Here is a 14,107-nt window from a genome sequence, read left to right as displayed (position 1 = left end):
CTTTGGCATTCTGTAGATTTTCCTCAGTGACTTACATCCAATGAAAGGCATTGCTGAAACGGGCTTAAACTTTTCCTTACTAACATAATTAAAAGGAACTTCCAGGTTGCAATCCAACATAATTAAACGGAACTCCCACTTTGCGAGGCAGGCTCGCTGCTGGAATGGAGGAATCTAACAATACCTCGAACACGACTGGTGCCATTTGGATACCCAACTCCTTTGTCTGACCGATCCCAATCCAGGGCCGACCCTCAGCAGCCGCCCCGGTGCCGGGGCTGTGTGCGGGGCCAGCTCGGCCAGAGCCGGGGCCGCGGCTCCCTCCGGGCCCGCCCCTCCGCGCAGCCGCGCAGCCGCCGCGGGCGGGCCCACCCCGAGCGCGCCGGCCGGAGCTGCGGCCGCACGGGCGGGAGCCGAGGTGAGCCGGGGCCGGGCTCTCTCCGGGCGGCCTCTCCGCGGTTTTTCTCGCGGCTCCCGGCCCATCGCCCGCGCGGTCCCTCCCTGCTCCGGCCGGGGAGCGCCCGCAGCCGGCCCTGCCCGCCGGGTCCTGCCGAGCCGCCCGGGAGGAGCGCGGGCGCGGCCGGGCCGGGCTCCCTGGGCCCGTGGAGCGCGTCCCGCGGCGCTGCCCCCGCTGCCCTCACGGCGGGGAGCGCTCTGAGGGAGAGCCGGGGAAGCGGCGGGGTCGCGCCGCCCGCCTCCGTCCGGCGGGCTTTGCCTTGGCACGGGCAGGCGCTGACTTTAAGTTCCGTGTGCTCTCAGTCCTACAGAGACACAGCCCTCTGAAATTCATGAACCAAATGCTTGGCAGAAGACCTAAAAAGAGCCCTCAGGCAAAGGGCCAGGGAGCTGCAGTTGCAAAGCAGGTAAGGAGGCTGAAGGGCCAGGGAGATGTGGTGGCAGAGCAGGCAGGGAAACCTCCCACTCCCTCTGCTCCTCGGGATGGTCTCGCTCAGACCTCTCGCTGCTGTTTTCCTGCAGAGTCTCCCATGTGGTAATAGCATTGCAGGATCATGGGGAAAATTAGATTGTGTGGTGCCTGTTTTCCTTCCTTCTTTAATGCCTTCTTCTTCGAGTAAATATCTGATAGGCAGCTGTGGAGGTCTTGCAGGGAAGGCACGGTGTTGTAATGCTGTAATCTTTGCATGAGACCTCATGACTCATGCTTACAGTATTTTCTTAGCCCAGCTATGTTGAGATTTAATAATAACTTCAGTGACTCTGTGGAGGCTTTCCTTATATCTCTAAGAACACAGAAATAAGAATAGCAGAATATCAGGTAACAAAATAAGGGAGAATATTAAGATGCTAAACAAGAGACAGTTAATTTTAATTTCCCTTTGTATAGTCATTTTCATGTAACAGATAAACTGATGTGCCCCTTTCCTGTAGATAAAAGTGAGTTTAGCTGTGTCTGTGTGTTGAGGGTTTTTTCCCATACTTATGTACCTTTGGATGGAGTTTCAGCAGTCTTGTGGAGAGAAACAATAATTAGTCATGGTTGGCGGGTGTAGCAAGTCAGGCGACAGTGTCAAATTAGAAATACAGTCAAGGCAAAATGCTGGGTAGAAAACTGAGGGGAAAACAGTGTAGTTAGAGTTAATTAATATGTTAGAATGAGAATGGAATTTCAGAAACCTTTGAAGAACTGAGGGAAGTAACAGGTGGAATAACTGGTAAGAAAGTAGAGGAATGTGAAAAGGGATTGTAACAGGCTATTAGAACAGAGGAAATAGCTAAGGTGTTCTCTTTGGTGATTTCTTAGGAACCAGTGTTCTCATACTGGAGGCAGAATGCTGTAGTTAGTGATCCATAATGTCACCATGGCTCCGGTGTGAAAGTTTGCATTTCTCTGGGAGACAGACAGTGTATAACTTAGTTTGTCTGAGCAGGGGAGAAGATAAAAGGTGAAAATAATTTTCCTCCTTCTGGGGAAAAAAAAAGAAACCTCACTCTGAAAAGACAGAGAGTAATTCAAGGATCTGATTAACATCTTTTACTAATTCCTAATTCAATACAGTTAATTATTCAGCCTGTCTTACATCATAGATAAGTGTCTCTTGAAGCAAATGGCTTGTTCGCTTTCAAATTAATTCAATTTAAAATGTTTTTTTGTTGTGAAGTGTATCAACTGCAAGCTTTCCATAACTTATTTTTTCTGTTTTATTAAACATTGCTTCAGTACTGCTAATTTCATTGGAAATGTTCCTTTTTGAATGGGTTGGGACTTGGAGCTGGAACTGCTGAATTGTGTTCTTGACTTGTGTGCTTGCTGCAATTGCTTCACTGTCCACCCTTGCAGTGTGGTAATGAACAGGTCCTGTGTGCTCCTCATCTGTTCTGCACATTGGTGAAAGACTGGGATTATAAAATGGTCCAGAGAGGGGCACAGAATCTTTCAGGGCAGTAGCCACCAGCACTTTGATTCCTACTGGGTTAAAAAAACCAACTATTACTCACATTAATTTATAAACTGACAGGCAGCTTCTTGCAGCACTTCAGATCCTCAGGACAGAGGGAGATTGCTGACCCTCAGAATAATGACAGCTGATGTTTTTTCCTGTGCTGGACAGAAGCTGAAGTGCTGCCTCCTTGGCCATGGGGGGATCAATAAGGGCTTGTGTTTTGGAAAAGTCTGAGGAAATCCTCACCTTCTTCATAGGATGAATCTAATTCTGTTCATTCATGTTCATAAAAAGTCTTAGCATACTTAAGATAATTTTATTTTCCTGGGGCAGTTAGTGTCTTAACCAGAAACACAAAAACAGTGATGAAATGGTATTTTAAAATAATACCTTTTGGACTAAGACCCCAGAGATTCCTTTGCTGTACTTTGGAATGTTTTGCCACAAGAGAGTGCTAACCCCTGCTGCCATATCCTGATTACTGTTATTAATGCTGTTCCCTGAGATGTTATCTCTCAGCTGATGATCTGTGCCAGCCAGTTCTGATGGTTTTCTCCATTGCAGTGTGGGCATTGCTGGGTTTTAATGGCTGTGTTTGTTTCTGAGATTTAAAAACTGATGTGAGGAGAAGACAGAACAGTTCTGTGTTTATAAATGTAGCTTCTTCAAGAGACAAGGGTGAAGTCTGCGCAGTGTGCACATGTCAGACCTGTTGTGTGTGAGCCATGAGTGAATGTTTTTTAGCTTAGCTGTTAGGGAGGCACTGCCCTGAACTTCCCTGATGCTATCTGCTCCATGAGGCTCAGTAAAACCAGCATTTTACTCTACCTTGTTATGTCAGACTGTTAAACAGGATTGATTTTAAGAAATGGTTTGTGTAGAGTTCTAAAGGGATACTTGTGGGGTGTTAAGATTTATGTACCTTACACCAGTTACGGGTGCCGGGATGCATTGTTGTGGTAATACAGGTGGTGTGATAGTGGGCTGTAAAAAATTGATCAGGATTCAGAATGGTGAAAATGTCTAAATAATCCATGCAGTGTAATGTTTTTGGGTTTATCTTTGTTCTAAGTAGGGTATTTTATTATTCTGTACTGTTATTTTCCCTTGGCTCCAGCTGGGGCTGTTTGTGGATTTCAATCCTGAAGAGATGCTGCTGGCTGCAGAGGAAGGTGAGGATGATGGGGACCTTGAGGCAGAGCTTGCTGCTATCACAGGAGGAAAAGTGAAAGAAGGAAAACCAAAACCAAAGGTGAAAAGTAAGTTAAAGTATCTGAATTTAATTTAACTTTGTTAAATTGATCTAAAAAAATCTTTAAATTTATCTAAAATGGTTTCTCTATCAATGGTAGAAACTGAATTTGCAACTGCTCTTTCCTTTACTTTGAAAGGTTTAATTTGTTACTCCACAAACAATGTAAAAGTTTTTTTCTGTTGATGCTCTTGTAGATGTATGAAAAAGATCTCTGGTGGCTGGCCCATTTAATGACTAAATTAAGAGATGCTTTTTTAGCATATGAAGTCATAAAAAGGTGTAGTAGGCGCTAGATGATTTTAGAGGGGAAATGATGTTTCTTGTGGAGGGTGGGTTGTTTGTCATGTGGTTGTTCTTGTGTTTTTGTTTGAAGGGTGAATTTACATAATGAACATTATATTTTTAGTTACTTGGGAGTCTGTAACCAAAACTGAATCCCATTTTCAGAGGCAGATACTGATGCAGTCACTTGGAGAATCCTGTAGCTTGTGTTATGCAGGTTACAGTGTCTCTTGGAATGGACTGTTACCATTCTTAATGCTGTTAGTTGTGTCTGGTGGTGTTTGCACAGCTCTGCAGTGGTTTACAGGCTGGCTGCAGTCTGCCATGAGCCAAGGCTGCTGCTGCTGTGAGGGCCCCTCAGTGAGCATGCTCTGCCTCTGAGCACGTCTGTGTTTGTGGAGCTGCAGGCTGAGCTGCCTCGGGAGCTCCTCTGCCAAAATAAACCTGAGTTCTTGTGGCGGCTTTCAGCTGAACCAGGTTTGCTGCCTACCTGTCTGAGAGCTGGGGAAAGGAAAAGGGGACCTACAGGTGTGTGAGCAGGTGCAGGAAGGAGGGGATAGTGCACCTACAGCCTTATTTGCAGCTCTGCAGTCATTGCCCTGTAATATTTGAAGGGGCTTCACACAGAGCAGCAGGGGAATGAAGAATTTTGTAATGTTTAGACAAGACAACTCTATAAACACAGTGGCTGATGACAGACAAAGGACAAGTTTGTATCTGAAACTAAATTCTAAATCATTTCCACTCTCTACATTTCAAAATTTTAGTGAACTCTTAAAGCTAATAAACACAATTGTGCAAATAGGCATAATAGCAGAACTTCTGCCATTGGACGTAGGTTGCTCATGGCTAAAGCCTGCAGGATGATGCTTTGAGGGTGAATCTGTGTATCAGGAGCTCTTGAATTGTTATCAGTTTTTCATCCCTCTCACTGTCATGTCATTTATTTTGTTGTTTTGGTCTTTTTATTCATAAGAGGAAAATAAAACTTCAGGCAGTGCAAAATTAACATTTACTATGCCTATCATGTACTGTGCCTTCTAAATGTGTGGTTAAAAAAGGATTTTCCAAAGCAGTGTGCAGCTATTCTGTTTTCCTGTTAGAATTGGAAGTGTGTGGGTTTGGTTAGAAGCTCATGGAGGATGAGCAGCTGGCTCTGGGCACTCCTGAGACCTGGCCCAGGATGCAGACAGGTCTCCATCTGCCTGGAGAGGAGGAGCTGTGGGGACTGGGGAGAAGCAGATCCTGTCTGGGAAAGGGCAGGAAAAAGGGATCCAGTGCAACTCATGTGCTTGGGTCTTGGCTGAGCACCAGGTGCAGTAATTCCCTCCTGGATTACATCCTGGAGCTCTGATGGTTGTGGGGGAATGGCCTCCTCCTCCTCCAGCAAAAGCTGCACTGTTGGAACATCTTAAGCCCAGAGATCCCTGCTGTCTCTGATAAGTGCCAGCTGGGCAGTCACTCACGTGTCTGAAATTGTGGCCTCATCTTGCTGCACAGGATTAGAGCTGAAAAACCATCTGAGGAGGCTTGATTAGGTTTTCTGCCTCTGCTGCAGTTTTCTGCACAGCCAGTTGCCTTTGGGTATGGCCTGCAGTCCAAGTTTTGCTAAGGGTCAAACTTACGAGCAGCATGTTTGATACAAATACTGAAGCGCCCATGGGGTCAGTTGGATTATTTGAACAGAAACAGTTTAGTACCTGGGTTAATTTTCAGCTGATTCAGCAAATGCAGGGAGTGAGTGGGATCCATTGAAACTGACTATAAAGCTCTGTCCTGCAGATCTGTATTTTCTGCAGCTTTTACTGCCACTGGTGAGTCACAGTCATGAGTCTGCATAGGGAAGTATCAGAGGCATTTTCGTGGACCATTGGGATTTGTGGGCAAACAACCTCACCTTGGAGAGCATGTGGAGGAAGTTGATAGTTTAGAAGATGTGGTTGGCACAGGATGAAGCACAGATGAGAACTCAGCAATGAGGAGTTGAGTAGAGTTTCCAGGTTGAAGACCAGAAACAAAATTGCAAAATGAAGGAGCCAAGAAAAATTTGGAAAAGGCTGAATCTCATCATCACGAGACAGCAGTGCAGAAAATGTGCAAGTGGCTTACTGCCTGCCTCAAGTGTCACAGCAGAAACACCAGTGCTGCTCTTCTGGCTGCTCACTTCCCAGCCTCTGCCCTTTACCCATCAATATGCTCTCAGTTACCTCCAACACTGTGCAATAAATTGGGAACAAGAGGGGAGGGCACTGTTCTTTCAGCTGGTAGCAGCTCCTTCAGGATTTATACCCAGTGTTAACTGGGTATAACTGTTCCTTAGGATTTATGGCTCCTTGGGATTTCCTTTTACAGATCCCCTGCCCATGGATCATATTGAAAAGATGGCTGCAGAGTGTATGAAGGACCTGAATGAAGAGGAAGATGCAGATGATGAGGACTTGGAGAAGGATACAGACCTGCTGGTATGCATAACTATTAGCAAAAAGTTTTAGTATGTATTTTTTGTATTTTTTTTAACAGAACTGCATTTAGCAAAAATGTCTGTTAACTTTCTGGTGAGAAGCTAAAATATTGCAAAAGCACCATTAGATGCAAGTCTGTGCAGGATCCATCCCCCTGCACAGCAGAGTAAGAGAGTTTCCTAACATTGATATGTGTGGGGGACTTAGAGCATTGAGGGAAGAGCAGGAGTCCCATTCCATGTCGTGGGGAAGGACAGCCAGGGACTGTCTCCCTGAAGTGCTGTCTGCCACCATTTTGCTCCTGCTTCAAGCAGTGCTTTGGCCTGAGAGAACACCTCAAGAAAGTCTTTGTTGTTTCAGTGACTCATCTCACTGGCAGGGTTTAGGGAAGGAGTGTTAAGCAGTAGTTTTGACTGCCATGGCTAGTAGAGGCTTTTTGGAAATTTGAAATTTAGGTTTGCATAATCTTTGTAAAAGTATTTCTCTGAACTTCTCCAGCTTCAGATCCTCAGCCACAAGCTTGTGTGGTGATCCTGGGGCTGCAGGGTGCCTTTTCAGTAGTATCTGGAACCAGTTTAAATTAATAATAAAAAATAAAATTGAATTTTAAAAAGACTGGGATAGAAGATCTTCAGACTCTTAACTTGGGTTCAAGATCCATTCAAACTTTTGACACTTTGGACTTGATTTTATTTTTGTCTTTTGAGGACAGAGAAAATTTTGAGGAAATGCCTTTTGTTGGCTCTTACTTTTACCTTAGGCAGAGTTACAAGAAGTTCTGGGGGAAGAAGGTGAGGCAGAAAGCTGTGAGGATGAAATGACAGCAACAGAGCCATCCCCAGCTGAAGCAGAAGCTGAGCTACCTGAACTGCAGTCACAGGTAGGAATGAGCTTCATGTTTCTGAGTTTTGCTGAATCACTGTTGTCACTTGGCTTGTATGAGGGTCATTGTCAAGCATCTGGGGAGGCCTTGTCTTCCAGGGGAGAAAAAACTATTGCTGTTTCCTCCAAGGAAAGCAGTGCTGTATGAGTGCAGGTGATCCTTTTGCTTTGTTCCAAGGGTGAATTCTGATGTTAGCATAGAATTGAAGAGGTAAACAATTGGACACAAGCTTGTCTTGTCCCTCATTATACATAGGAGCATGCAGACTGCAGTGCAGGCTTCCAGAGTCCGTATCTTCTCCCTAAGAATATTGAGCAGTGTGCTGAAATTGTGAGACATGGTATAACTCAATAGTTTTAGGGTTTTTCTCAGTAGCATTATCTGTCTCAGCTTAAATTTGTCAGTCCTCATGCAGTCAAATCCTTTATTCAGTCACTGCATGTTTCTGTTGTGTGCCACAGATTCCAGTGCCTTGTACACTGGGCCTGTTAGTAAATGGGATTGAGAGGGTTTCTATAGAGATAATGGCAATAATTACATCAGGAGCCATCTGCAGGGTCTCTGTGGCTGTGGAGAGTTTCTAAGTAGCTGCTCATGACTTTGCTTAGGCTGCTTTTGTCACTGAACTAATTCCAGGCTGTAGGAGGAGGAAAAAGAGCTCTTGTTGTAAAACCAGGTTGAAGCCCAGAAGGGAGCAAACTAGCATGGTTTAAAAATAAGAAAAGAATAAGTCAAGATTTGTGCCAAAATACCTCTTCACACCCTCTGTTGTGCGGGGTTTGAGAGGCTTCAGTGTTCTCCTCACCTACTCACCGACCACATGGCTCCAATTACTCTGTGAGTGAGAGTTTCCCAAGTCTCTCCACCCATTCTTCTCTGTGAGGCTTTTGAGAGAGCCAGAGGTGGATGCAGGGCCCGTTAGCCCAGCACAAACCCTGCTCTGTTTCAGGGCTGTTCCTTCCTGCACTCTGTTCACAGCAGTGTGTGTGTGTGTGTGTAGAAGAGGAGTGTTTGCTTTTCAGTGCGGTGGGAAAACTCGTCTAGCTGGATGAAATAAGTTTTCTTGATTTGTTTTATTGTTTTTTCTGAGACCTCCTCACTTCCTGCTGTTAGCAGTGAGCTGCAGCAGACGCTGCAGGCCAGGATTGCTGACTACAGGACGGCCATTTCCAACGCGCGGCACTTGGGGGAGAGCGCCAAAGTGCGGCGCTACGAGAGGGGCCTCAAGGTGAGTGGGGATCACCAGGGTGAGTGAGGCTGAGCACAGTCAGCTCTCTGAAGGGTGCTCCTCCCAGCTGGCTGAGTTTGCTGACAGGAAATGAAATTTTCATGTGCTGCCTGGTGTTGCTGTAAAAACATTTGTTGTTACTGACTACCCACCTGATATGGCAAACACACAGATAAGGTGTGGCTTCAGCTGCCTTTTGAGCTTTGTTTCTGTTGAATTTGCCAGGTGATAGCTGGAGGGAGGGTTTGTGGTGCATGCTGAAGTTAAACCCAGCTGCCTGGATCTGAATTTGACCTGTGGTGACTGCTCAGCGCTACCTTAAAGCAAAGTTTAGGAGTTTTCCTAGCACATACACCTTGCAGTTCATCACTGCTGCCATCCCTTAGGTACTCACCTTCCACTCACTTCTGTCAGACAAAGGGAGGTGGTGCCTTTCCCTGAGTGTGTTGGCTCTGCTTGAAAAGGAATAGAGCAGGATTTTTGATGAAGGCAATTAAGAGCTGCAGCAAAGAGCAGTCTCTCCAGCCTCTCGTGTTCCAGGCAGGTGGCGTGCTTGCAGTGAGCTGCAGTGCTTGTTTACTGCTGGGCAGGGCCTTTCTCTCCCCGTGGCTTTCAGCAGCTCTCCTGCATCACCTCAGGCAGCAGCAAAGCTGAACAGCTCAGGGCTGTGCACTGGGGCAGGATGTAATGGCTCACTGGCTGTCTTGGGGTACAAAGGGAACATTTGAGGCCAAACTTGGGGAAGAAAAAGCACAAGAAAGATTTCCCTGTGTGTGTCCACTGCCTGCCAGCCCTGACAGGAATGTACAAAAAAGCACCTGGCCTTTCTGAGAGCCACAGGGATGGGCAAACCAGCTATTCCATCCAGTCATGAGCTAAGTGCACTGTGCCACTTCCTTTATTTCTCAGGGTGGGGAGTTTCCCTGTGCCTGAGCAGTGTAACAGGATAATAGACCAGATCTCACTTCACAGCTCACAGCTACTGTATTAGCAAAATTACATGTCAACAAATGGTGTAGAGTCCTCTCTTCTATGTAGTTCTTGAACTTTTTGAACTGAACTTTAATCTCAGTCTGTCACCCCCACATGGAGGATAGGGAGCTGCCTATGGCTTGCTGGTCTCAACCCCAGTTTCACATGCATTCATTTCAAAGTATCTCTGCCACTGTTACTCAGTAGAACAAACAATGCTACAGCTAAAAAAAACCCAGCAGTGATTCTGGCACTGATGAGATTTTGTTGTTGTTGTCTTTCTGTGCTTCCATTTCAGTTTCTTTGGAAGATAAAAGAAGTAAAACTTTTGTTTTGGCTTGAAGTGCATGGTGATCTTTTGTCTGAACCTCAAATTAAATTTAAAAAATAAAAATACTGAGGAAGGTAATACTTGGGGAAGAGGAGGGGGTTTTAAAAAATGAGCAGCAGTTAACCCAAGTTAGAGATGGTGAGATGTCCTTACCATAGGTGGTGAGCTGAAGCTCCATTTCCTTTATTAGTATTTAATGGCTTTTCTCATTACATTAAATAGGTTTGCAGAGCCCTTCCTTCCCTGGATCCATGTAGGCAGTGGCATTTCAGAATAGCATATTTTATTACATTTGAAAGATTCACAAAATCCATCTACAGTTGGTGTAAATGGCTTCTTTGGTGACTTTCTGTGACAAAGCTGAGTGGATCACATCAACTCCCCAATAATTCTGGGTGCTGAGGTACCTGCAGTTGCCTGGTTTGGGTAACAGGGCCTTTGCTGTGGTATCTGGACACCTTTCACTGGCACTGAAGTTCTCTCTCCTTGCAGAAGAGCAGGGAGCTGAAGGGCAGCAGTCTGTGTGGTGTGTGTGACAGAGCCTGTCGTGTAAGGGGATGAATTTGTCTTTTAATGATCTTGTGCTGGTAACATGTTTGATGAAAATGCCTGTTGGCTCTGTTGTTCTTTCTGTGCCAGACACTGGAAACCATGCTGGCTGCAGTGAAGAAAGGCAAAAAAATCAATGAGGAAGAAATGCCACCTCCTGTTGCAACAGGAAAGAGTTCTTCTTGTGTACCTCAAGCCATGGGAGTGGAGCTAGAGGATTCAGGAGATTCACCAGAGAATAAAGCTGACTGTGCTGCAGATGATGAGCAGAAGGCTTCTCCTGAGGCAAGGGATCATTTGGAATCAGAGTCTCTGCAAGGTCGTGCTGCTGCTGATCCTGCTGTGGAAACAGGTACTGTGGTCTGAGAGAGGAGCAGTTGCAACCCTGTTTTAATGTTGCATCTTCCCTGATGTGTGTGCTGAGTGTAGCAAAGCACTGCTTATGTTGGAACTTCCCAGCTGAATGTCTCAGAGTTGTCCATGGAATGCTGAGTTTCTGGCAGTGGAATCAGTTATTGTTTTAGAGCTCTTCTGTGCACTGGATCAGTATTCTTATCTTCTCCTGTGCTTCAGTTTCTCCTTCGTTATTTGACATGTGGAATTCCAGCCTTTAAAGAGTTTGAGATACTGACTTAAAGACCTTATGTTTTTTCTTTAAATTGGGAAGAGTGGAATTGTTGTGTTAGATAGGACTTCTGGTAACTGGAGGAAGAAGGATGTTTGTAAGATGGCTGTTGTGACTTACAGCACAAGGGGACAAATGTGGCTTTGCATAGATGGATGTAGCAGGGGATGCAAATCTTGCATGCTCTGTGTCAGTCTCAGCATTGTCTCATTCTCCCAGATCCCCAGCACAGCAGCACACGGGCAATCCTGCTGATGAGGCAGAAGGAGTATAAATTAGCAGCTCTAAAAGCCAAGCAGCAAGGGGACCTGGAGAAGGCAAAGGAATACATGAGGGCAGGCAAGGTATGCACTCAAGAAATCCCAAATGCTGAACATACCCTGTGCTGTACCCATATACATTAAATGTCACATACTGACTGTGGCAGCTGGCAGGTCTTGGACAGACCAGAATAAACCTTTTGTTTTTTTCTGTGTTAGAAATTCAATGTGGTGTTGGAAGCTTTGGACAGTGGACAGCCAATAGACCTCCAGAATATGCCTCCATCTCCTCAGGGTAAGGCTTTGTCTTCAGGAAACCTTTTCAGAAGTCTTTCTGTGCTTTAATGGAATGATTCTGCATTTGGTTGCAAAGCTGTTAAAAGAACTGGAGATTGTTTAGGACTGAGGCTCACTGCATGTTCCCAGTCTAATCAAGACCAATGAAGAGAAGTGAGGTATCATTACTTATTTGGCAGTTATTCTCTGAATTACAAGTTCCAACAAGTATTGATGTCTCATATTCTGGGTTTTCTAAGTGTAGGTAATAGCTGCCAGTATTTGAAGTGGAAGGGAAAGAAGGATAATGGCACATTCTTAAAATTTACTGTAGTGTTTGATGGTGTTATGTGCTTCAACTAAAATTCGTGACATTCAGATTAACAGATTGCAGTGCACTAAAGTCTAATTTTTAAAGCAAGTTATCAACATTAAATATACCTCGGTCCTGGTAAGAGAGAGTTTTATGTTTTTATTATTTTATTCTAAGACACTAAATGACAGATTATTTCAGTAAATCATGAGAGTCATGACTCAAGTTACTGATCACTAAATGCCATTGCAGAGGAGCTTCACCCAGGGCATAACCTTGCCTTAAGAAGTGCAAGATTTTTGCAGCAAATAATCTTGTAGTTTTCTCTTACACAGTACCAGAAACTGGAGTTTCTGAATAGATGATATGAGTTTCTTCCCTTTTCCAGCACATCTTTTGTTACTAGAATATTTTAGTCAATTAGCAGACTTGTTCACTCTTTCCATCTGCCAAGATACCAAGTTATATTTTGGGGAGAGAATTCTTAGAATACTTGAACTACTTTTACTTTTTTTTCCCCCTCAAGCAGCCCTAACCAAAATTAAATCAGCATTTGAGATTTTCTCTTATAAAGCATTTTCTGTAGATAATGGGAACCTTAGACTTATCTAGTTGTGGAGATACTGTTTGGAAGCCAGAAAGCTTTCAGGAAGATAATATGATCAAATTGAAGGTTTTCTGAGTGACATGCAGCAGTAATTGCTGTGTGTGGAACATGTTGTGAAACTTCCTGCTTTCCCTGCTTTGCAGATCTTGAAAGCTTAGGACATGTACAAGATGCATCCAAGCAAAAAGTACCACCTCGAGTGGGAAGTTCCCAGGATCTTGCAACACCTGAACCTCAGACCCAAGAAGCTTCAGGTAGGACTTTTGCATTTCATGTCCACATACAGAAACAAGCAATGGCCCTCAATCTTTGTAAAAACCACCAAATCCTAAAAATCATCAATGACGCCTTAATTGACCTCTCAGCACCATCAAATATCTCAACATGATGAAACTTTAAGTCTCTGTTAGGCATTTGCTTAATCACTCAAATCATCACAGGTCTCCTGCTAGCCATGCACTACACATATAATAAGTCATGAAAATAGCACAGCTGGGAAGCCCTTTAAGGTCTGACCTCTCCCACTGAACTGCAGCTGGAGTGAGTAAACCTGGCTGATGTTCATGAGTATTGTTTGCTGCTGATCCAATGTGCTTTTGTTCTGGATCAGTGATGGAAGTAAAAGTTAATGAACTTTCTAACAGCAGTGTTCATAGTGAAGCTTTGCAGTGCTGTTCTCTGAAGAAGGGGAGGAGACAGCAGCCTGTGTGTTCTGCAATCTCCATGCTGTGGCATTTTGTGTGTTGCAGAGTCCCTGCAGCAGCCCAGGACGGTGCTGGAGGCGCTGCAGCAGCGGCTGGAGCGGTACCGGGCAGCAGCAGCCCAGGCCAGGGCCAGCGGGGACGATCGCAAGGGCAGGATGCACGACAGGATAGCCAAGGTACAGCTGGGCTGTGGCTCCTTGCATCCAGCAAAGCCTTTTGAGTTAGTTCTCTTGCTGAAGACTTTTCAAGGCTGAAATAATTTGTGTATTGTCTGTTTGTTTGAAAAGAGGTCCAGTGGGGAAGCTGGAAAGCATTCGGAGGAAGAAATGGGGACAATGCACATATTGTAGTAAAATACTGACTCTTGTGCAGTGTTTATGCTGGTTAAATACAGATGATTGCTAATTCACAGTCAGCTCTGTTTTATGTCTTACTGAGTGCCTTTGATTGCAGCAATACCAAGATGCCATAAGAGCCCATAAGGCAGGGAGAAAAGTGAATTTTGCTGAGCTACCTGTTCCTCCTGGTAAGTGTGACTGTAAAACTGTAAAACCTAATCCCCAAAATTTTGTACACCTGCTAGGCTCTGGAGGGACTGTGCAGGTATTGCCTGCTCATCCTGTGGAACAGCTCTTCCTTTTTCTCATGAGTAGCTGGCCTTGCTGTTTGATGGTGTTGTGAGATTTTTTTATTAATATGCTCCCAAACACTGACACTATTGAATATTCATGCATATTGACAGCCTGATTGACAGTATGGGAATTTAAAATTGGCACTATTTGAAAAGTTCAACAACTTCACCATAGGCAGGTGCTAAAAATGTTACTTGTCTATCCTCTGTGTCAGCCCTCCTAGAGGAAAGACTAAATTTGGGTTATATTGGCTTCTTAGTTTTGCTGGGAAGGGGTTTTTAGAAGTGAAAAAACTTTCCTGATGTTCCCCATTCTGCTGATTCCTA

At 44.8% G+C, this 14,107-nt stretch overlaps 1 protein-coding gene across 1 annotated transcript in view; it reads left to right on the top strand.

The window, feature by feature from the left end:
- Positions 1–374: 374 nt before the first annotated feature.
- Positions 375–14,107, top strand: part of CC2D1B (coiled-coil and C2 domain containing 1B) — a 28,433-nt gene continuing 14,700 nt past the window's right edge. The window contains exons 1-12 of the mRNA XM_058030745.1: positions 375–418; positions 760–863; positions 3,520–3,661; positions 6,292–6,401; positions 7,162–7,281; positions 8,375–8,512; positions 10,455–10,716; positions 11,209–11,333; positions 11,469–11,544; positions 12,589–12,699; positions 13,195–13,325; positions 13,603–13,675. Of these exons, the coding sequence (XP_057886728.1) occupies positions 789–863; positions 3,520–3,661; positions 6,292–6,401; positions 7,162–7,281; positions 8,375–8,512; positions 10,455–10,716; positions 11,209–11,333; positions 11,469–11,544; positions 12,589–12,699; positions 13,195–13,325; positions 13,603–13,675 (1,363 nt within the window). The 5' untranslated portion in view covers positions 375–418; positions 760–788. The remainder of the gene's footprint in view (positions 419–759; positions 864–3,519; positions 3,662–6,291; positions 6,402–7,161; positions 7,282–8,374; positions 8,513–10,454; positions 10,717–11,208; positions 11,334–11,468; positions 11,545–12,588; positions 12,700–13,194; positions 13,326–13,602; positions 13,676–14,107) is intronic.

The sequence above is a fragment of the Melospiza georgiana genome, chromosome 9 (genome assembly GCF_028018845.1).
Source record: "Melospiza georgiana isolate bMelGeo1 chromosome 9, bMelGeo1.pri, whole genome shotgun sequence".
NCBI lineage: Eukaryota > Metazoa > Chordata > Aves > Passeriformes > Passerellidae > Melospiza > Melospiza georgiana.
Note: the sequence above shows the minus strand (reverse complement) of the source record. Positions and strands in the feature narration are given on the sequence as shown.